Genomic DNA, 23537 nt, shown 5'->3' with positions numbered 1-23537 from the left:
TTACTTTTCAGTGCTCAACCTTCCTCAGTGGGACCTGCTGCTGTATTATTCAAAAGCAAAGACAAGTTCTTCAAGTATTTGCATCATTGCAGCAGTTTTGAGTTATGAATTCACAGAAAGTTAGAGGAGAAATTGCAAGGAGGAGAATGAGGAGGAGGGGGGGGGGCTGCACTTCAAAAGTCTTTACAGTAGAAGCATTTGAAGGTATAGCTGCTCATCATGCACCCAAACAACGTATTAATCTACCTCATGCTGCTCCCAGCTCACATCTCTACTGCATTGCTCAGGGGTACTGAGGCTTCCCCTGGCATACAGTAATACAGCATGTGATAATCAGCTCGCCGCCAAAACTTGATTCCTCTGTTGTCGCGCTAATGTAATGTGCTTGTGAGTGAGGCTGCATGTACGTGTGTGCCCTGTCAATATCATCTGAGCCTTTGTATATGCCTTGTATTACACCATGCAGACAAAAAAGCACATTTATATACATGGGTTTTGACCCCATGTTTGCGCTCTTGTATTTGTCCACTTCTGAGAACCAAATGAGTGAGCTCTTTATGTGTGTGTGTGTGTGTCTGTGTGTTTGTGTGCATGTGTGCGCGTGTGTGTGTGTTTTTGTGTGCTAGCGTGCATGTGCGCAACAGAGTGAAAAATTTTCTTTCTCACATTAGCTAGTGTGAGATAACGAGGAGTGAAGTGGAGACGCTTTGAAGACCGTCTTTAAAAGAGCACAGCAGATCATACACTGTGCGTGTGTGGGGGGTGTGTGAATAGCTTGCTATATTGCAGTCTGCTTAAACCTACACATCAAGGTCTTGCTTCTGATTGGCCCCCAAGGCATCTCTCTTACTTTCACCCCATCAATTTGAAAGTTTATAAAGTTCTTCCTCCATTTTCTGTCTTTAGAAGCTGTCACAGTGAGTTTGGGTATCCCTGATAACTTTTTTTACGGGGGGAAGTTGCAAATCACATTAACATCATTATTGTTTTTTATTAGGATTCAAATGAAATCCACACGGTACCATTCCAGCTAAAATCTTGATCCATATTTCATTCGCAGTATCTGTCACAATAATCGTTTCCTTGCCCAACTTTGTTTTTGCTGCATTTAGATAACCTAAAAAGATGCCAAGTAGTTGTTCACGACAGGAAGATACAATAAAAATCTTTGTAACCCATCACCTTGAGAAAACCACGTTCAAAGACAAAATCAAAATCTCAATTGACAGATCTAGTATAAGCTGTGCAGTAGTATGAAAAGATCATAAGTATTGTACTTTTGATGAAATTGGCACAATTTGCATATTTTCGAACGGTTCGCCTCATATTTAGTGAACTCTAAGATGAGCACCAATTGGGGTATGACAATATATTACGTTTACTATATCAATATTAATTATGTTAATATAAAGATCATAAATATAAGTAGTTTTGTTTTTCTACTGATTAGTGACTTTGCATTAATCAGTATTTTGGTTTATGTTTTATAATAGATTATTCATCCCAGCCTCAAAAATTCACCTTATCAACCTTTGAAGTGAACTTCAAAGTTCAGCACTTTCTTCTCGAGGATTTTCCTTTTTGTCTCTATCAAAGTGTGAAGTGTTTTCATGTTAAGTTATTCATAATTAATTGTCATATTCAATTTTTGAAGTGCTAGGTGTTTGATTCCAACAAACTGGAAGGCGATATGATACTGTGATGTTTTACCATGTCCTCAAAACAGTGTTTGCTAATCCTCTCTGTAATACATGTGTGCTCTAAGCCTAGTGTTTTCATGTTCACATGACCGGTTAATTGAGTTTAAATCTCTTAAATTTTGTATTAGGAGACTGCTGCTAATTCATTCAATCAACGTTAAGAGTTCAATGATAGAAGAAAACCTCTGAGGGACAATGACTTCTGAGCTTGTGTGCAAAAGGTCTTAATTTGAGGCTTATTTTGTTCCAGGGTCTCTGTTATGTTTCCAGTCTCACAGACACAACTGTGATATGTTTTGATCAGTGTCACAGCAGGTCAGTGAACAGGCCTGCATGTCAAAGGAGTCTTCCAGCTGGGTTACGCTAACATCTCCACGTGTGCATGTGTTTTTGATGGCAAATGGGCTGGGGGGGTCCCCACGGAGTCTGCAGAGAAAGAGCAGACAAACTCTCATCATTATTCTCTGGGAGACTGAGCCTGACATGGGCACTGCCACTTCGGACACATACACACAGCCCGGTCCAGGGGGATGATCTAGTCTTTCATCTGCACTCTCAGATGCAGACACATAAACATCACACACATACATGTACATATCGTCCGTAAACCTGGTAGGATTCTGTGGTCATTTAGCGCCAGTCTCAGAGAGAGACCGGCATGGATGCTGATCAGTGTCAGAGTCTCTGTTCACAATGGAGAAAAAGAGAAAGCAAAAGACAAAATATGAGCAGAGAAATAAAGAAAAGACTGTTTAGGTGAGAGTGAAAACACCAACATAGAGAGGAAAAATTGGGCTGGTGAAGGATATATGGAGTGAAAAAGAGTTTGGGATAAAAAAAAATTAAAAAAAAACATATAGTCGACTGTGTCCACTCCCAGATATACTGCATGTGGAGCTGCAGCAAGGCTGGGATCTGCTCAGCAGTCTAAAGCTCTGAATCTTTAAATGCTGTTATTTTCCCCTTCAGCAAGGCCAACTACTGAGGCGTACACACATTCACAGGTATATATCCGGAGCCCTGCTGTGGAGTACAGACATAGCAGGCTTTGGGGCTAATACCCGGAGAGCTGCTCCTAAAGTTAAAAGCTGCCTGTCGGACTGAAGATTGAGATGCCGAAATGGAACCACAGAGATAGAGAAGGAGGTAGGATCAGAGTCGAGCAAAAGCCAAAGCAAAAAATATAAAAAAAAGTTTAGAGAGTGCTGAGGAGCAGCAGGCTGACTGAGAAACTGATTTCAAAACACCTCTACCTCTGTATACCTGAAACTGTCTTGATTCACTTTTCTGCTTTATGCCTTGTCATGTTAAAATGTAAACATGATTATGTTTAAGATTTTTGGTTATTAGTTGCTGTCGATCTATGTGGTTGTCATGCAAAAGATTCCGAGTGACAAATACAAACACTATAAAGTGAATGATCAGTTTTTACAGGAGAGACAGAACGATATGCCACTTACACACAAATGCACCTGAAACTGAGAATTGACTGTGTGAACGGTAACAACTATATGGACCAGGAGGCACACAGCTGGCAGGAAAGATGTAAATCTGACAGGCCGCTTCAGTCTAGATAATTAATGGTAAAAACAGATCTAACAACAGAGTAACTGTGACGGAGTCAGAGAACATTAACTGAAATTGACAGATGAGCTATGTTTGCTGCTTCACTCTATAGCAAGAGCTAAACAGATAGCTTACATACTGTCAAATCAGAACTTAGCATCACTTTGTTTACTGCATCGACTGACCTCAGCCAAAGGTCTGACAGAGGTCAGTACACTGGGCAAGAGGTGGGGTACATCCTGGACAGGGCTGACATACAGAGACAGTAAGGTGTCTAGGCTCAACGTGAGGTTGGAGTAGAGACACTGCTATCCCATGTTAAAGGGAGCCAGTTGATAGGGTTTGGTCATTTCACCGGATTTGCCCAACTGGGAGGGGACCCATAGGTAGACCAGGAGCTCTTTGAAGGGACTACATATTTCCACTGGCCTGGGAACACCTAGTTATACACAGCTTGTTGTTCCTTTGTGGTGCTTCCTGGAAGAAGTCAGGTAAATGGCAGATATCCTTGAACAGTGGTCGATATCAAGGGCGGGGTTGCTGGGTTGTTCAGTTGTTGACAGCTTTGTCATTCCAGGGCTACAGGTTAGTGAGATAGCAGAAAGGATGATCAATTATCACTACTGCCCATCAGAGGCCCCTTTGCAGATTTCCTATGTGCTGTGTCAAGATGGAGCTTTCTCAGTGGCAGAATTTAGAAATGTATCCATCACATTTAACATCTGGCTGACTTTAGTTCCTTAAGGTGAAAGACTCCTTTTATCATAACACCTTCTGCTCGGGTAGCAGTTATGAGGTACCACTACTACGGCCTAACAAAATGGGACAGCTTCAATGTGCAGTAGCCCGCGTGCTGCTTCTGAGGAATACTTATTGTATGAGTACGAGTCCCTGTGGATGGCACGCCAGAAAATGGGAGGAAAGAGAAAATAGTTTCATCAACTTTTGATAAGTCCATTTGGAAAGAAAACCCCTATTGACAATACTGACACAATGATAATAAATCTCTATCTGTTGCCAATCTGAATGCACACTGATTTTTGCGAAGCCAGTGAATCACAGTGGTGATATTGATTTTCTTTTACCTTCCCTCTTATTCTTGATTGAACAGGAATCATGTTGGTACAAAGATCACAGCAGCTCAGCTGCACTGCTGACAGAAAACAATATAGACAAACCTACAGAAGAAAAAAATACAAAAAGAGGGCTAAGGACAAGTACAAAAAAGAGATTCTGTAGATACACACAAGTTGACACTCTTAGATAAGGGGGATGGATGAGAAAGACCAATGACAAATATATGGATAAAGATAAAGATAACAAGTTACTGTAGAAAGGTCAAGGAATGGGAGAACATTCAAATGAGGAGTGAAAAATGTAATATTTTAAGTAAAAGAACCCAAACAGCCTATGTTGAACAAAAGTATTTGAACCTTGTGCTGAGGACTGATGAAAGTATTATAACAGTCAAAAGGCTCATTTATGCTGCCTTCTAAAATAGATTTTTCCATTTCAAACTATGTTACCTTCACTGCCCACATGCTTTCATGCATACTTTATGTTGGTATGGTTGTGAGGCGATGCATCCATCAGCACTGACAACAACATGGTAACGGTGGAGGAGGTTGTGACAATGGAACTCTTAAGAAAGACTGGCTGAGTTGGATTATAAAAGAGGTTGTGGTGATCAATACATTCATTCTTAACCAGTCATACTACTGGTCTCATCACAGCTGCGGTAATCCCAGTGACGCACGACAGAGACTGCACAACAACCTGAAAAAGGCTTCTCCAAGAAAGTATATTGTCTGGATGGTGCAGCGTGGCATGACCATGCGAACATCTAGTGGCAGATGGTGTGGGCTTTTATTGAATGAACATGTACATTGATGATAGAAATAAATAAAATAAATTGTTGATGAAGCCTTTTTATCTGATCACTCTGTCACATGTGTCTGTCGGTTACATCATACCATAAAATGTGGCACAACAGCAATGCAATGGAGGGCACTTCAAGATTAAAACATGGGATAATACTTTTGCTTTAAAACAAATTTAGTGAGAAGGCAAGGACGCACTGGATTGATGAGCCGCTCTAATCTGACATTTTCCACTTTAACAACAGAATACCAAGTCACCCTGGACCAATCTGATGTATGTGGTGTTGTATGGGTTTACTCTGTGGCAGCCTGGTGTCATTTCCCCAAGATTTATCAAAAGGTTTAACACAGGCAGCTGCTTGTAGTGCCACTGTGCTTTGACACAGCACTTTTCATATCAAATTTATCAACATGTCTTACTCTGTTGCCTTCAGATGGCTACAGGGATTTAAAGACCTGAACGAGAAACTTTTCATAAAGTTTATAAAGCGGCTGTGACAACAGACACTGTAAGAATCACTGCAGACTGATTTACAGAGGTTACTGCTCGAAGCACAATACACTCTCATTTTTATGCTGATTTAAACACCTCAACTGCTAGAAAGTGAATATTTCAAATGCTTTATTTACATTCTAGTCATCAATATGTATTTAGTTTGTTCCTGTTGATGAATAACTACCTAGTAATCATCAAATGGCATCAGATTGATGTTGCCTTGGAAATATCTATTCTATTCTCAGCCCAAAGTCTCAGGATTCTATCTTACCCGCAGAGCGAAGCAACGCCATACACAACATCTTTGATAGTGTCAGACTGTCACAGTTTTCCCATCCAGCTCCAATGATGTTTAAATGGCTAAGAGCCCATCTCGAAGCTGTGGTAAGTGAATCCCTGATAGACCAACATAATCTGGTTTAAATTCCAGGCTGTAGTATTTCACTGTTGTTTTAAGGGCAATGGGACTGCTTCACAACACACATACTTTATGCTCACTATACACATACATTTTCTTGTACACTTCCACTTTGCGCACAAGTAGATACATTTCCTCTGCAGGAAAGCATTCTTTATTACTATGTGACAAATCCATCTTTAGAATATCAGTCGGTCATGGGGCAAATATACCTGACTGTTAAAGGGAATGGGAGCTTATACTCTGATTGGTCTATTACATGTTACACCCACCACACACTCGTGAATAATCAAGAAACTAAATACAAATCTTTTGAACCATGTGCTTACTGCAGCGACCATTTTTCCCACCACGAAAGTAGCTAAACTGGATTTGGACGAGTCCTACATGCACTTGCGCTAGACATTGTGCTCATCCAATTGCCCGTGCACCTTATGATTGTGTACCTTACAAGTACAAGCAAATATATCACTGAAGTGTCAGACCACCACTGAATAATATTATAGCAAAGCGGAGAGACATTACATGAACATATACCAGAGTAATGAACGAGAAGAAACAAACTAGCAACTGAAATATTAAGGGGAGTAGAGGGGGAGGGGAAAGGTTGAAGAACAGAGGTGGAGCCAGACGAGGGTTGATGGGGGGGGAGGACCCTTTGTGAGGCAGGGAGATGGAGAAGAAAGAGTGAGACAGATAAGACAAGTCCAGATGGGGGGAGGCGTGAGTCCAGATGCGAGCTATTTGTAGAAAAGAGCGAAGATCAGGAGGATAAAATTGCGAGAATGGAAAATATGGGTGCTACAGTGAGGAGAGTAATAGCAATGGAAGAAGGGATGGAGATGGACAGAGGATGAAAAGATGTAGAAAGAGAGAGGAAGAGGAGGCAGGCCCCTCAGCAGTCAGCACTAATGAAGAAGAATGAGGAGCCTGAGCTGCTTGCTGGACCTGCAACTGACCACATACACCAACACACACACACACACACTCACTGACACTGACGTCGGGAAAGTTTCACACATACCCTGCTTATCTGCTTATCATGTTGTGACACAAAATTTATGAAGCGATCAAATTGTCAAACTCCATATTCACCACATTGCTATCTATGAATAAATATAACAGTGTCTTGTAGCTTTCTTTAAATTCTCTGTTTTAATTCTTCTGAGAGAATCTCTCTTAGATTCAAAACTCAGGCATGGAGTTTCACAGTAAGCTTCTGAAATAGTGTAGCCTGCTTTACCCTCCATTTTTCTCTATCCACTTTCTAAATCAAGAACTTCTCTCCAAAGATGACGTACCATTGTGAAGAAAAGACCTTTTTTTTTTCTTTTGACACGATCCTATGACTCTGTGCTCCAACCACTCTGAGTTCGTGCCCACCAGAGAAAACAGGAATAAAACATAGAGGGAAAATAATATATTAATCAATTATTCAGAGGTTGTCGTTCATGCTGTGTGCAGGTGTAGAACTGCTTTAAAAAGGTGACATGCATTTGGAGAACATTTGTGTCAGATTCTTGCTCCTCTTTGCTCCGAGTTAAAGGGCTGTTTTTCCCCTCATTAGCTGTGACTGCCTACAGACAAGGGGAAAAAAATCCTAAAAGAAATCCTCAAACTTTTTTTTCCGCCCCAGCTTACAGCTTTGAACTAAAGTTGATAAAGACTCACCAGAACACGGTATCATAATCAGGGCTGTGATGAATTTCTGTCGACCAAAACTTTTATTTTGTATCTCTTTCTTATAACTGAAGTTGCAGCTTACCAAGGAAGTTATTTGTTTGTCATTAGCTGTTACGTCTGTGTATGTAAAATGAATGCTGTGGTGTAGTGTGGTATTTTTTTTGTATGTAAATTTTGTAATTACTTACAATCTCTGGCATACTCTGGTCATACACTTTCTGATGCACACACAGGCAGTAGTTATCTTAGCAGTAGTAATCAGTATTCGGCATACTGTAGAGCGATGTGGTGATCCCAGGATGGAAGTGCAGCTTTTCTGGAGCTGTGGCGTAAGTACAAAACAGAACAGTGGTAATGACTGCAGGGGCGTCGCTGAGGATCATAGGTTAAGACTCTGACTATAAACACCAATGTCCCATTAAGATCCAGTTGGGAACAATTTGTTGGGAACAAATTGCAACAAATGTGCAATTTGTTGAAATTAGTATGAATCCATGCCACTTAATTCTAAAATGTGCCAGCAATTTCACATTTATTCTGTATTTTTCTTCGTAGAATCCAAAATGCTTCCTCACATTGCTCATCAAACTAATAATAAGAATGGTGCCAGTATTACGTTTCTGAGTTTTAATAAAAGGGAACAGTTACCAGCAGGACAATCATTAGATCAGTGACTGTATTTTCCAACACTCTCGTTACAGTTTGAAAATGTATTTATTTTAGAACGGTTACTTGATAGTGCCAGCCTTAGGCTCTAGATGTTTTCAGATGCATCACACGCTGCTGGATGCCCTTCAGACTCACCAGACCTTCACTCTGGGCATGTACCAACAAGTTGTCAATTTTTCACTCAGTTATTCTCCATACAACAGTTCTACAAACTTTTAAGGCACTGCAGATGTTCTTTTTTTCTCCATCTGTAACACAGCAAGGTCCCCAAATATACAGACAAACATCAGCAGCTTTCAGACATGGACCCCGGAAAATCAACACAATTAGATCTGGACTTCTGAAGTTTTTCCTTGTCACACATTCAATTATTGTCGATTAATCTGTTGATTCTTTTTTCCATTAATATATTATTCATTGGATGAAAAGACAATATCTTCTGATCTTCTGATGCTGTTTATATGTGTTCCAGATATCTGCAACTTATTTATGATGATAATTCCACATTCAGATATTGACAATTTAATTCTGATTAGTCATAATCCAAATTCGAGATGTCTTGAATTAATTATCAGCTAGTTGAGTATGATGTTGTAGATATAAATTAAACTTGAATAATGATTAATCAGAGTTAGATTTTAGTTATCTGAAACTGGAATTGACGGTTATGATTTAATATAATATATAGTAATTAAACATAATTGTAGATATGTATAATGAGAAACCACTCATACATGAACGACAGAAAATGTCCGTAGCAACTGACTCTGACATTTGTATTTTAACACACAGTCCCTCCAGATCATTTCAGGGGATTATCAGGGGTTCAGTGCAAGTCTGAAAGCAGCTAAAGAGTCATGATTAACTGTGAGTTCTTGAACAAATGATCTGGCCCCCAAAGAACCTGCACACTCCACAGCAGGAGGGTTCAGTTGACCTTAAACTATTGTGTGACAGTCTACTCGTGCTGACAGATGTTCAACATGGATTCTTTATGCTTTTAGTTTGGAGCAGTTGAGATGATACAGTAGTGTGAGTGTTGAGCATGATAATATTTTGCTTTCCAATTCCAATCGAGTCAGAGCTGTTATGATTTGTACAGGTGGTCATTTGACCTCTTACTAGGATTTTATAAATCCCTTTGTAGAGAATGTGGCTACTTGCATTTTAGCTGTATAAATTTGGATGCCAATATTGTTTTGAGGAATCAAGGGATGTTTTTTTGAACACTCATTAGTGTCAGTGTAGAATCAGTTTTCCATTGACCTATATCCTGTTGAATATAGACAAAACAATGTTGATTTATGAAGCAGTGATTATCTTTAACGTGGTGGAATATGTTGACTTTTACAAATATGAGAGCAGAATCAAAGAACCAACCTAATAGTTTTCATTTGAACTAACATCGAATCTGCAATATATAGGAAAGTTATCTAGAGGAACGCTTCTATGATAAGCTTAAACATATTTCCCATTAACTTACAATGTCAGACTCTAGTGACAATAGAGAATCCAGTATTCTCTCCATATCCTCCATGCAGTCTCTCCCTGATGTATCGCTCTACAGTACAGCCTCACTTCTCACTAGATTAATAGTGAGACAACTTAGACCAGTTTATTCAATTACAGCATGATTTGCTTGTTTACTTTCTACCATTTCTTCTTAAAGCTTTAGAAAAAAAGACATCTGAAACACACAAGTGCAGTTTTCAAGCATATCTGGGCATGTGTGTCATAATGTGTGAAATATCGTGACTGATCTCAGAACTGCTGAAACTGAGTGAAGGACGATGACACACTTGGAGGACGATGACACACTTGTCTAGAGCTAGATAATCCACAAATTGACACGAATAAAGACCCGACAAGTGCTGCTTTTTTCAAACTAGAGTTTGTCAATATGACATTTAAATACACTTACATGTGCAGATATGTCCTCTATACTTTCTATGATTTAAACAGACAATATCAGATCCCTAATGGTACAGGCTGCTGGTCTGAGATGTACAGGGGAAATATCTTTTCCACTTTGGTATTGTTCTGATTTATGTCTGATTTCAGCTTTAACTGGTCGGGCACTGCTTGCCTTGCTTGCTCTGACTGCTCTAACATGTGGTCATTGTTTCTCTGCTCAGGCTAATTGAGAACAGAGAACAAGGGACCATGTGTAGAGCAGCTCTTTGTTACCTGCATACATAAACACATACATAGTAGCACACAATTACTTTCATCATCTTTTCACGGTTTGTAGAAAACTTGAATGTTTGTCCGTTTTTTTTCTCCTTCTTTTTTATCTATCTTTAATGAAATCTTGCTTCATCTGTCAGTTGTGCTTTTCTTTGCCTGCCTTCTCACATCACAACCTTTCATCTAGCTTCTGCGTCTGTCCGTATTTCTTTATTTCTCTTTCTCTCCGTGTCCGCTCCACTCTTTTGTCTCCCTTGTTATATTCCACCTGGCCTCCTCTGTTTCCTTTCTTTTCTTTTTTTCTGAGCTGCTTCCTCCATTTCTCTCCCCCTGCTCTGCAGTCGACTTATTGATTTCATTTTCATACTGTTGGCAGTTGTTCCGTCCGTCATAAACCATCAGGTTTTCCTCCTTTCAAGACGGCATTGATCATTGTACAGTTGATCACAACCAATCACCCCTGAGCATCATTATCTGCTCTTACTCGTTCTCTTTTGTTGTCCGTCTGTCTCGTGTCGTGTACTCTGTGGGTTTTATCTTTTTATCTTGCCTTTCCAAGCTCCAGGGAAATGGCCGGCCTGTACCAGCAGGTGTTTATGTAGGGAATTAGGCTTCAGAATTAGAAAATTACTCACTCAGTAGGAAGGCTGAGGACTTTTTAAGAAAACAGCATTGCAAAACTTTGATAAGAAACGATCAGAAGCATACTTTTGTTCTTGCAAATAGACACCATTTTGAATGTGTTTGTGAGCGAGTGCAGAGCCAGTCAGTGCTGTGTAAAACATTTCAAACAGATGTTTAACTGAATATGAACATCGTTATGATAATCTAGAATTAGAGTCCGACCAAAATTAAATAGCTTTTTTGCAACAGCCTACATGTCTGCTCTGTAAATTACATGTCCTGCTGTGTTCTCATTGTAGGAAATAATAACAGAGCCAGGGTTGTGAAAGCGTAGCATATGAAATAGAAAAGATAAAACAACAGAATGAGAGGGAAAAAAATATTAAATGAGTAAGGATTTAAAAAAAGGATACAAGAATGAAAAATAAGGTACAGAACTGTAAGTGTTTTTACGTGTACATTAAGTGAGGTAATGTAAAGGGCAATGTGCCGGCATGTCAATAACAGAGAAAATACTAAACGAAGCATTCATTAATATTATTAAAAAAAAACGGAAAAATTCAATTAAATTTTCCATAAAGATGAAAGTAATTAAACATGACACTATACACAATATGAATCAAGAGTGAGTATTTTGTGGCTTTGAAAAAAGAAGCTTGATGAAATGTTTGAGACTTCCTTTAAAAAGTGAAACAGGAAGTTTTGATGAAAGACACTACTTTATTGTATTACGTTAACTGAAGGATCCGTTGTTTTGATATTGTCACCCAAACAAGAGACTCTTGTTTGTAACTTCGTCAATTTAATGGAGTTGTAATAGAGAATGGTTGAAATACCCTTTGAAACAATGGTAGAAAGCCTTAAGGTCATAACAGCCATGGCACATGTATCACTGCATCCTTTTCACACATGCAAGCAAGTTGAGGTACAAACGTACACATATGATGAAGTTACTGTTGTAAAATAGGACCTAGTTTATCTTGTTGTGGCAGCATGTGTGGCAGCATGTGGACTGAAACTCTGTGATACCCTCTGGTTTGCATACAACACTCTTTTTACAGTGTGGCTGCTGTTCTACTCAACATGGCTACTGCTGTGTTGCACGTGTGACTTTTTTTTTTGTATTCTTATTTTTCTCTGAGAGTTGTAACTCTTGCTGGTATTCTATCTGCCAATTCTCTACCAAGCCCCCCCCCTGTTGTCCCATTTTCCCGTCTTTTGTTGCTCTGCAGTGAGCAATCGAACGTCACATCAAGCCAAATCTAGAGCCTCTGTTTCCTCTTTCATCTGCCTCGAGTTTCCCCGGTGGCCCTCAGATGCCTCAAAGCTTTTGAACGGGGGGAAGGGGTCGGGGGAGCGTGGGGACCTGGAGCGTGGGGGGGGGGAAGAGTTGAGGGAACGCACAACAGCCTTCTGAGGGAGGTATTTTCACCAGCTTTTGTCCCCCTTGCTAGCTGTACCCTGACCTTTCGGTATGCCACCGGGCTGGTCTGCTTGCACCACCAGACCCCCAACCTTCTTCTTTTCTTTTTGCATTCACTGATGGGGGTCTCACTCATAATTCAACATCGCACTGTATTATGTTCCGCGGAAAGCGACCTCAACTGCATAAGCATTAGACATGCTTACATACTGAGAGCATTTCACACCAATATTCTAGACAGAATTTCATCACCGTCTTTCGCAGACACTTAAGAGGAGCTTTTGTGGAAGAAAGAACCCCAGCTGCGATAAGTGAGGACAACAGCGAGGCTTTTAGGTGGCTTTTGTCGCCTCGAAGCAGCCTCAACATTGTCGGAACAGTCCACTTTGTACCAGCCTCTCTTTTGTGTCCCACTGTCACTCAATCCATCTGTCTCTCCACCTTCTCTTTCTCTTTTTCAGTTGACGCCTGCCTTGCTTTTGTGATTGTTGTTCAATTCACACCCTGTACTTCCAAAGGAGATCGATGTTTTCTTCCTCTGGCCTTTTTGTAAATAAATAAATACCATTGCATTATTGTTTGCTCCCAGTGATATGTTGACAAGTTCACTTTAATGTGAAACTCTGAAAATTGCTTTTTTTGTTGTTGTACTGCAGGTTTTTACAATGATTTGTCTGGCAAATGTACAGAAGGCAGCATATATCGATGTTGCACCAGAACGATGACTAATGATATTGTCACCTGTGGTGTTCTGTTGTCAAGTAAAAATCTTTGCCCATGCTACTAGTTGATGTAACTCAAAGTTTCACCTTACAATTAGCCTGAGGGTGGTATCTGCTTTGAGTGTTGGCTATATCGTTTTAAGCCATCTTCGCCTTTGGGCACTAAATACAGCAGTAGGATGAGTTTCTCCACTTCTTCTCAGTGCTTTTAGCAGCAAGGGACTCTGTGTCTATGAAACGTTTCCTATTCTAAATGAAGAGTGAACCCTGTGGTAACCCTATCAAGACTTAGAGGCTCCAGTACATCCCTGCTAATGCTTTAGTTAATGCTAACAGTCTTATCGTTAGCATGCCAAAGTTCAACCTAAAATGGAAATTCCCTCAATATCTATTCACCACTCTGCTGACAGAGGGGTGGGTGAGTCCACAAAAAACTTTTGCAGTTTTAGGGGTAAACAGTGTTGCAGCCAAATTCAATCGGATTGTGGTATCAAAAGTGTTTTGTGAGCATCGATATTAAAATTTCAACTCGAAACCATAGAAACTCTAAAAGTGTTTTGTGAATGTTCATTTTCCGATGAACTATCCCTTTAAATAAGGCGATTAGAAATGTCACCGGGACACTTATTCGGACCACGATGGAGACGGTGTCTCTATACAACTCATGAATATTAGTAATAACATGGTTCTTGCTTCTTCCATTTCATTGTAAATAAATTTGTTTTTTGCACTGATTTTATGAAAATTCTAAGATTAATTGATGGTGGAGATATACTTTAGTTGCAGCCGTAGCTCATGTATGTTTGAAAGAAGTGGTGGACAGGTGGTTATCACGATAACCTGAAATCAAGTTTGTTAGTGGAGACAATCTTTGGGGAACATGTTCTCCTCCACATCCCCCTCCATCTCCATCCCACAGTAGTGGAGTGTTCAGGCGAATCAACCCCAGAGCCTTAGCCTATCACCAGGGAGCTCCAATTGCCTGCCAGTCATCAGATAAACTGGATTTCCAATCAATTCAAGGCTGGGTCAGGTAAAATGGTGGACAGGCACACTTCTGCTGCTCGTCTACCTTTCCTGACTTTCTGCTTGTTGTTGGTTTCTCTCTCTCTCCTTCTCCTACTATTTTTGGTCTCTGTCTCCACTCCCATCCCGCTGTCTCTCATCTACTGGCTAGAGCCACATGAAATGAAAATAGGCTCGTTGTAAAAGCCCAGGGACCAAACATACTATCTGGGTGGCAGTGTGATGTAACGACAGCACGTCTTCTTAGTCTGCTTTAACACAGGATGGATCTTCAATTAGAGCAACAGGTGGGAAATCCATTAGTTTGTTAGTGGGTGAGTTGTGAAGTGTTACCAGGTTTCTCTAATACAGTACAAGTGCACAGATACAGTTTTAAGAGCGGTTCTATGTGTACTTATTACACAGAACCATTTTTTTTCTGGTGTCCAGTTGGTCGTTAGGTTGATTAAACATAAATGATTTCAGTTGTTTATCAAGCAAACATTTGAAATAAGCTTCCTGCATCTCACACACGAGGACCTGAGGGTTTTTTCCATTTTTTGGTAGAATTGATTATATGAAAATATTATGAACCGATCAACTTATTGTTTAGTTCTTACTCATTTTTAGTTGATAGAAATGGAGGAGAGCTGGTTGTCTAGGTTGCCTTGAAATAACTTAGTAGGTTGAAACAATCTTTGCGTTATGTTCTCTCATCCACATCTCTTCCCCTCATCATCCTTTACCCTCTTCCTTTACAATTACTTTTGAATCTTTGCAACAAAGAGAGTGAAAACATGGATTACCCACAATTGTAAAATGTTGGTCATATATGAAGCAAACTTATTAGTACTTGGTAAAAGGTACCTTGAAGGTTCTCTATATCTGTATGAACACATGATCATTACCTGACCGGGTCTTTAAAATATATATCAGATGCTCGTTCAGATTTTTCTTTCTGTCACCAAATACCAAACCATAAACTAATCCCACTAATTAAATATTGTCTGTTTCCAAAGCCTGATCAATTATATTCCTCTGTGTCGTAGATCTCCAGTGTTGCCATAGTTGCACTGTAGCCCTGTGTGACGTTCCTTCATGACGATTGATCTATAAGTCAGTACAGTGACAACATGTCCTACTGTCATAGTAAATTAACTAAATTGAAGGACCAAATTGTACAAAGAGATGGAAATAAAAATTGAAAAATATACTGTTGTACAGTTTTCTCTGTTTATGTTACCCTTGCTTATTATCTACAGTGTCCAGTTGTTTTTGAAACAATTACAACTATAGTTTTTTTTTTTTATACGAAGCTATATATGTGTTACTGCTGAATTTAGTCTTTATTATGAGCAATTGACTTTTTGCTGAGCAAAGGGAGAGGGAAGTTTAAAAAATGCACTAGATTGGTGGTTTTATCTTTTCATTAAATGTATTGACAGTAAGAAAAATAAAGACTAACTCCAGCCTCATCCTTATATAGGACCAATTCATTCCTAGTTCAAATTCAATTATACCAATGTAACATATATGTAGCACTGGCCTATACAAATTTTTAATCCTAATTTTTGCTTTGTGATTACAAGGTCAATAACAGATCATGTTGATGATCTGACCAAAAGGTGAATTAGGTTGCTATTCTGGAGTTTTGCTCTTATCAGAAAAATGTTCTTAAGCAGGTGAGGTTTTTCCAGTTGTCATGGAGATTAGTTCAAACAGAGCTTTAAGTCCTTGCCGATGCCTTGCTGAGGAAATTACATACTATCACATTTACTGCAAAGATTATTTTTAGATTGAAGAGGAAGTTTATTTTGTATGTAATTAAAGTCTGTCAGTGATAATTATAAATTAAGGGAAAAAGCTAACTTTTCTTTTTCCTTTTTTATAATACCTACAACACTTCGCTATTTTGAAGGAAATATATCTTTGTAGAATAGCATCAGAATCCTGTTACCTCGTAAGTGGAAGACACTGCAAGGCAAAGGTTACCCACACCTGGATGCAGGTTCTCAGCTATATGAGAGGTACTGATTTTACCTGATGAAATGTGTTAGTACAAGTCAGAGGCCACCACCTCTTGTCCTTCAATGTGTCTGTGTAGCCATGAAAGGCATGTTGCCATTCTTTCCACCTTAGTTTGAGCGCTCAAGAGCCTTCTCACTTCCGGACATAGAGCTCCGTAGTAGAGAAGAAAGGGAAGAAGTTGAAATGAGGAATGGAGATCTTGAAAAATTGTAAAACAGAAGAGTGGTTTAGAGAAGAAAAGAACAAATGATATAGTGGAGCCGATAGGAGAAGAGAATGTGAGAGTGTGAGAGGAAACCATGGGATGAGATGAGAGGACAGGAGCAGGGAGCCATATTGATCACCCTGCTCTGTGAGTCTCTCAGTGGTTTTAATGGTTTGAGTTTCACAGCTGGACTGAACTCTGCAGTGCCTAGAGCCGATAACATGCTCTCTAGGCACACACACACACACACACTTCCAAGCATATACACCACACAGTCTATGCTAGCGGGATGTGGGTCAATGTTCCCTAGCTTTCTGTCAGTTTAGCTCATTGCATCGTTCCACATGGACTGCAGGAGCTGGATTGCAGGTTCAGTGGGAGCCGTGTTCATCTAAAACAACCCTGCTCCTGTCCAGCCTCTCAAGCCAAGCACGGCTGAGTCTGATTGATTTCTGACTGTAGATTTATGATTTTATGACCATATAAATGCTCATTTGATTTAACATGAGCACAGGTTCCGTTTCTGGGAACTGTCAACATCGTCAAGTAAAAAAAAAATATATACATTCTATTGATCTTTATTCCTAAGCATTTACTGTGGTCACACTTCAACTCCACTTGATAAAAACTAGGAGTGATAAAATGTTGATATTTGTTAAGTTATGGTCGAGCAGCTCCGACTGCAGCATCTTGAGATGCTGTTGATAAAGCTCTTATCTCACTGGAGTAGTGAGGTAAACAGTGTCGCTGTCAATCAAAAGAAAGAAAAGTGAAGTTTGTTCAATGTCAAGTTCAAATTCAGTTTTTTTTAAAACAAACCACAAACAATATCAGATATTGATTAACTTATTATTGCTATGTTTTCATCTCTTATAATGTGTCTCTAGTTAGGTAGGCCAACAGTTATATCAGTTCATATATTTTAACTATAATTACAGTGTAGCTCCATGGTTGGTGGTATTTATAGGTGAGGCAGTCCATCAATAATGTTGATCCAGATTAGAACATGGCTGGTGATTCCTCCAACCTTTTTGGGGGGGCAAACATGTGGTTGACATTTGTAGTTTTATCTAAAATGCCTGAACAAGCACTTGATAAATTGCTAGGAAGTTTGAAGCAGAAACCCGGTAGGATGAATTGTAGTAGCTTTGGTGATCATAGAGGACCGTCACTAGCTCAAATATAATTTTGTCCAATACTACAAAAATACTTATTATCGATAGTTTGTTTGCATAACTAATATGCTTAGCATAATAAACGTAGACATCAGCATATAAACATTGGCATTGTGACTATGTTGGTCATGCTATTCAATATAAACATTAACTCAAAAGAACCATTTTGCTTTAGTGCAGCCCAACAGGGCAGCTAGCATGGCTGTAGATTTCTGATCTCCAGCCTTAATCAATCTATTTAATTGATACAGTTCATATCTCTAGATCATATTGTGGTGTGTACACTCTGTATGTGATGCTTTTTATATATCTGCAGAACATGGGTTCATTCATGTTTTGTGTTTAGTAACAACCCTCCCTGTATGTTGTACTCTCCCATCTGAGTAAATGTACTGCTTTTCAAAAACAATCCATTTTCCTCCACAAAACGTATCATCCCAACTTGTGTGACTTTAATATATCCAGTGCAATAATAATCATACTCTTCTTAAAGGCTCACAGATTATATGCGTGATCCTCCCCTTAAAGAAATAGTGGGACTTCTTGCAAACACTCACGTAAATGATACACACACTGTCATTTCAGCCTTGAACTGTTCTTGTATAATTAATCCACTTTAAATGCATATATCCAAGAGTTGTATGCATCTGCAACTGTACAAAATCCTCATTATATCTGATCTGCTGTTTACTGTGATTCTGTGTGGGAGATGAAGTAGTCAGGGTCAAGCCTCCCTTGTAATCAGCATCCGATCGAAGCCAGGAGCCACCTTGTTGGATATTATCTCTCTCAACAAGCATATGTTATAACTAATAAGGATTCAAAGACTTAATTGACCTCCACATAGAAGGCCAGTCATTTAACATTTAACGCCAATGAGCATCTTATGATGCCCTGTTACTAAATATGTTCTGTTTAGACAATCTCACTAGCAAGGCTGTGTATCACTAAACAATATTGATCAATTTGAAATCAGGTCTGCAAGATGCCAAAGCTCTATTCATATTTATCACCTTGGATTCATAGGGTCTGTTTTTCTATGGAACGTCTCGCCAGGATTTCAAGGTGTTAATTGATGAACACAACCTGATTGAAGTCCTCTTGGTTTTATATTGTAACTGGGGAATAATGGTATCTGGGTTTCAAGGACCCCATTGATCTGCTGTATAAAGGTGGAGGTTGCTCTCCTGTTATTGATCACATGTATCTGTTTCCATATAGGAGTTAGCTAGACCTGATGGACTACTAATTGAGGTTACTGACTCTCCCTTAGAGGACCAGCATGCTAAGGAGTGCTGTGATTGTTTATGAGCATTTACCTGCAACTGAAATGGGTTACAGGTAGTACTTCTGCATAAGGATTGGTTCTAAGTATCACTATAACCCATTTAATTAAAAAAAAATCTGTAGCCAAGATGAAATGATGGACAGAAGGTTCTCCACTGAACCTTTTAAAGAGGGTTTCATTAAAGGTTCCCAAAGGATCTCTTGACTAAGAGTTCTACTTTGAGCGCTCAGTCGCATCCTCCCAACAAGATGGATTTCCCCACTTCAAGATTTTTGAATTGGGACAAACAGAGTTTTAAATGGTTCTATTTTTACGAATGTTTCTGTTATTTAATCGATGAAGAAATGTTTGACTGACAAATCTACCAGTAAAAGAGAATTGCTTATGGTAATTTGAAAAAAATACTATTATTTGAAGGCAAATTTCACTAATAGAGATATTGGTATAAGTATGAAGACCTGTCATATGGCTCACATGAAATTAGTCAGCTGTTATTCAGATCCAAGTTTTTCACTAATGGATGGTTTATTTCATTACTTAAATCAAGCCTACATAACTTAAACAGCTTAACTCTCCTCTATCTTAGGAACCACTGCATCTGTGGGGCAGGCACAGATTTGAAAAGAGTATAATTGGTTGGGTTTGATGCTGCTGTTAATATATTTCACCTCATTACACCACGTTCCCAACTTGCTGCTCTTAAATGATACACTTGGCAGCACAGCTAATGAAGCCACCTTTAGGATGAAGGGTAAACTCGTCAGATGCCATTAGCTGAGCGTTCAGCTATAAAAGAGGCTTTGCAATTAGAGGTTTATTGTAAAGAGATTTTATGAAATGTAGCGCAAAAGGTCAGATTAACATTCCATGTCTAAATTTTGTGTGCGTTAAAGATTAAAGGTTAATTATTTGGTTATATAGTAGGTCACAAAGAAAATTCTCGTAAAATTTACACAGCAAATGCTTAACTGAGACTTCATCAGCAATAAGATGCAACATCGGATGGGAACAAGAGGGAAATTCTCTTCTTGTTCTCTTCCATGTGGAGCTACAGTTTTTTGCGATATAAAAAAAACAGTAACAGTAGTCAACAAGTTCACCTCTCTCCATTACTGCGATAATCCCTACTATTACCAGGTATGACCTTTGCATTGTGATCTGTGAACGGTGGCAAAGTGTGCACAAAATATGGAAGGTCCTTGCGCCTAAGAGCATCTCAAAGGTCATACCTGTATGGAAATTAGTTGAAATGGTCTAATCATCACTTGTTTTCCTCTCTTTTTCTTTTTCTTAGAACCTGCAGGTCAACCACGGATGAAGAGTGGGAGGAAAAGGGTGACACAGACGAAGGCTTTTACTTTGGCACTAAGAGCAGAAATGGTTGCACTCCTGTTTTTACTTTTGAGAGAGTTGATTTGCTGTCGGCATGCCTTGTTTTCAATATTTTCAAATTATGCTATTTATCTGCGGTATATTCCGCTGACATTGCTCCACTATTCTGCACTAATACATTTTACAGGGACACTTTTGAACGAGTGTGTGTATTTGGTTCATGGTCTGAGTCAGAGAGGTGTTCAGATACAGTCAGGGTCACTCCTCCGTCAGCTGAATAGAGTTAGGTTCACGTCCAAACCTCTGCTGCTTTTTGTACTCGAGAACGCAGTAAAGCATTCAGGCTGGAGCTGAATTGGGCCCTTGGGGATCGTCCTTGCTCTGATCTCAGACTGAAAGAACTGATTGAGTTGATTTGCTTTGAAGTTTTTTAGTTCGTTTAATTTTTTTACCACATAGGAACAAGCTCAGGTGCTCCTGGCCATGACTTTAATTCATCAGACCTGTGCTGTAATATATGATTTTATTAAAACCATTCATACCTGGTCTCATTTGTGGTTGTACTTTGTTTTATTCAACCCACACTTAGTTTTTATGTATATGTTAAATTCCGATTCAATGCTCTGCACATTTGATTTCAACTAAGTGATTAATCGTTTCCTCAGAAGTCAGATTTCAACTCAAACTCAATATTAATGTGAGTAGGTGGCAATGGAAACTATACTGCAACGGTTGGCTGTAAAAGATTTCTGGATATACATACAAAAATTAACTAGCATAGCACTAAGTAGAGCACATATCTCAGACAAGGCCCAATAGTTCCCTTAAATTCAAGCAAGCTGCACCAAATTTATCACACTCATTGATCTCAGTCTGCTTCTTATCCTGGTTAATTTCATCAAGATCCATGAATTATTCCCTGGTAATCAGTGAAAATATGAAAATAAGGCCCTAATTTTTAATGAAAAAATGCAAGTGATTTCTTCTTGGCCCATGTCCCATCCTTTTACCGTTTAGAAGTTTTTAGATATTCCTATTCAATTATAGAGCACATTAAAACTCACATTATCCTGAGACACATTCCATAGTGAAGTGGAGACCTCACAGTATTATAGAGAAACCCGACGATTTCCCACAATGAGCAAGCACTTTCGCAACAGGAGAGGAAAAACAAACCCTTGAAATCAGGAACCAGCGTGAGCGTCCCTCTGCCTCGACATGTTGTCTGTGAGTTTGTTAACAAACAAACTAGAACATAAACTCCTTGGTAGAGCTGATGAACTTTTTACTGCTGTTAGGATAAGTGACTTAAGGAGTGACTACAAAAACATTGTGAAATAGACAGACAAAAGGTAAGCTGCTGATGATGAAGACCCGTTAATACACCTAAACACCTTTTTACAACAACATTTAGACACATACACATTAAACAGAGGTACGCTTTCTGAAAACAGGATTGCATCATTTCACATTGCCATTAGAAAGTTTACTTTTCAGTTATTTTATTATTTGTGTAACACTGTATGTCAAGTGGCCTTCATGTTGCTTTCTACCTTTTCCTTTGTAGCTTTTACATATCTTTCCCTTCAGCCTCTCAAACTAAGACACAAATACAGATTGAATGATGTGGTGTTGCTTGAACGGAAACAGATGGCCACAGAAATTACTGACTTCCTGTATGATAATTATCCTGGATGATGGAGACCTGTGCGGCTGAGAAGTGGTGGAAGGTACGGTGTCCACTCTGTTGTCAAGTCATTCATAACCACTGGAACAGATTAATACCTGTGACTGGTGAGCAGGCATTTGACCTGGATAAGAATACTGATTATAACCATTCCCACTTAAGAGAAAAAAACAATGTTCATGAGTGTTAGTGGGTTTGTGTCCAGTCTGAAATGGGAAGCAGAGTCTTAATTGGTTTCTACCAAGATGTGGAGCACAATTCAATACAACTACTGCAACAATGCTTATGTTGATATTCTGAGATGGTGCTCGTCCTCCAGCCAGTGCCATTAAAGCATTGCAGATGAAAATGACTCAAATAGATGACGTGATTAAAATCTCCAATCAAAGTATAATTTGTTCTCTTCATTTTCAGTCAATTTTATTCCCATTGAGGGGAAAAAACTAGAGAACTTAAGTATGATCATCAATGAGACACTAAAGAAATATTGATTGTTAAGGAAATTGATGGTGTCTTGTGAGTGTATTCGTCAATAAAGATGTGTTGAATAGTGTGTACTGTATGTCTGCCCTAGCCTGGATGCCAGACGAACTTAGCCCCCGCCCACAACATTTTTGGTCGGGCAGTTCACGTTCTGACTAGAATTGTGAGTCTGACAACGTCAGGCTATGTCTGCCCATGATTTTCCAGAAAGTCAGCAAGTCACTAAACTGTGCTCATCAAGGCCATGAAGATAAATGGAGACCATGTCCTGAGATGTCCAAGAAGGGTTGAGTTGAGAACAACTGGACTTGGACAGGAATCACTTGAAGACCTATATTTTTTTTTTTCATGGTGAGTGGTCCTATAGGGTTTAACCTCCTAATAAGGGGTCAAAACCAGTGTAAAAGGTGAATAACCCTGATCTGAATGAATTAGGCCCTGTCCAGATCTGGTGTTAACATCTGACTTGTGTGATGCAAATACAAGGGGACTACTCTATGATATTAACGTAATGTATACTTATAATTACATCAGTTCCCACCTGTGATTAGAATTGGTCTGTAGCTCTTTCACATTAAAAAGCTTTCAACTAGTGAAATGGATAATTTACTTAGCTGTGAAGCATCCTCAGGGAACTCATCGATTTGGGTCCATGGCGAGGGCTGACCATGATCTTTGAGACATGCCTCTACTGAACGACACAAGTAACGGAATGAAGAGCAAGACACACCTACAACCTCTCAGCAAGGTAACTTACTCCTTTCACGTTGCTTTCCGGAAGACTTAACGAGACTCTTTTGACTTCAAATTAGCTCTTACTTGCCCAAGGGCAAGAAGACATCTTGTCAGAATTTGTTTGACTGCACTGGACCCTGATACACAAATTAATTCTCTGTCATATCTGATAAAGAAGTTCAGGGAGTATTTGCTGCCCTCAGAATTCTGGGACCAGTATTAAACCGCTCT

The 23537-nt window shown here is 39.3% G+C and overlaps 1 protein-coding gene across 2 annotated transcripts in view; it reads left to right on the top strand.

The window, feature by feature from the left end:
• chchd6a (coiled-coil-helix-coiled-coil-helix domain containing 6a) overlaps window positions 1-20947 on the top strand; it is a 66178-nt gene extending 45231 nt beyond the window's left edge. For both annotated transcript variants that reach the window (XM_062392655.1, XM_062392656.1), the window contains one exon: window positions 20364-20947. In XM_062392655.1, the coding sequence (XP_062248639.1) occupies window positions 20364-20387 (24 nt within the window). In that variant the 3' untranslated portion in view covers window positions 20388-20947. The remainder of the gene's footprint in view (window positions 1-20363) is intronic.
• The last annotated feature ends 2590 nt before the right edge of the window (window positions 20948-23537 follow it).

Source organism: Platichthys flesus, chromosome 7, assembly GCF_949316205.1.
Source record: "Platichthys flesus chromosome 7, fPlaFle2.1, whole genome shotgun sequence".
In the NCBI taxonomy this organism is placed as follows: domain Eukaryota; kingdom Metazoa; phylum Chordata; class Actinopteri; order Pleuronectiformes; family Pleuronectidae; genus Platichthys; species Platichthys flesus.
The sequence above is the reverse complement of the archived record's forward strand: the minus strand, read 5'-3'. Positions and strand labels throughout refer to the sequence as shown.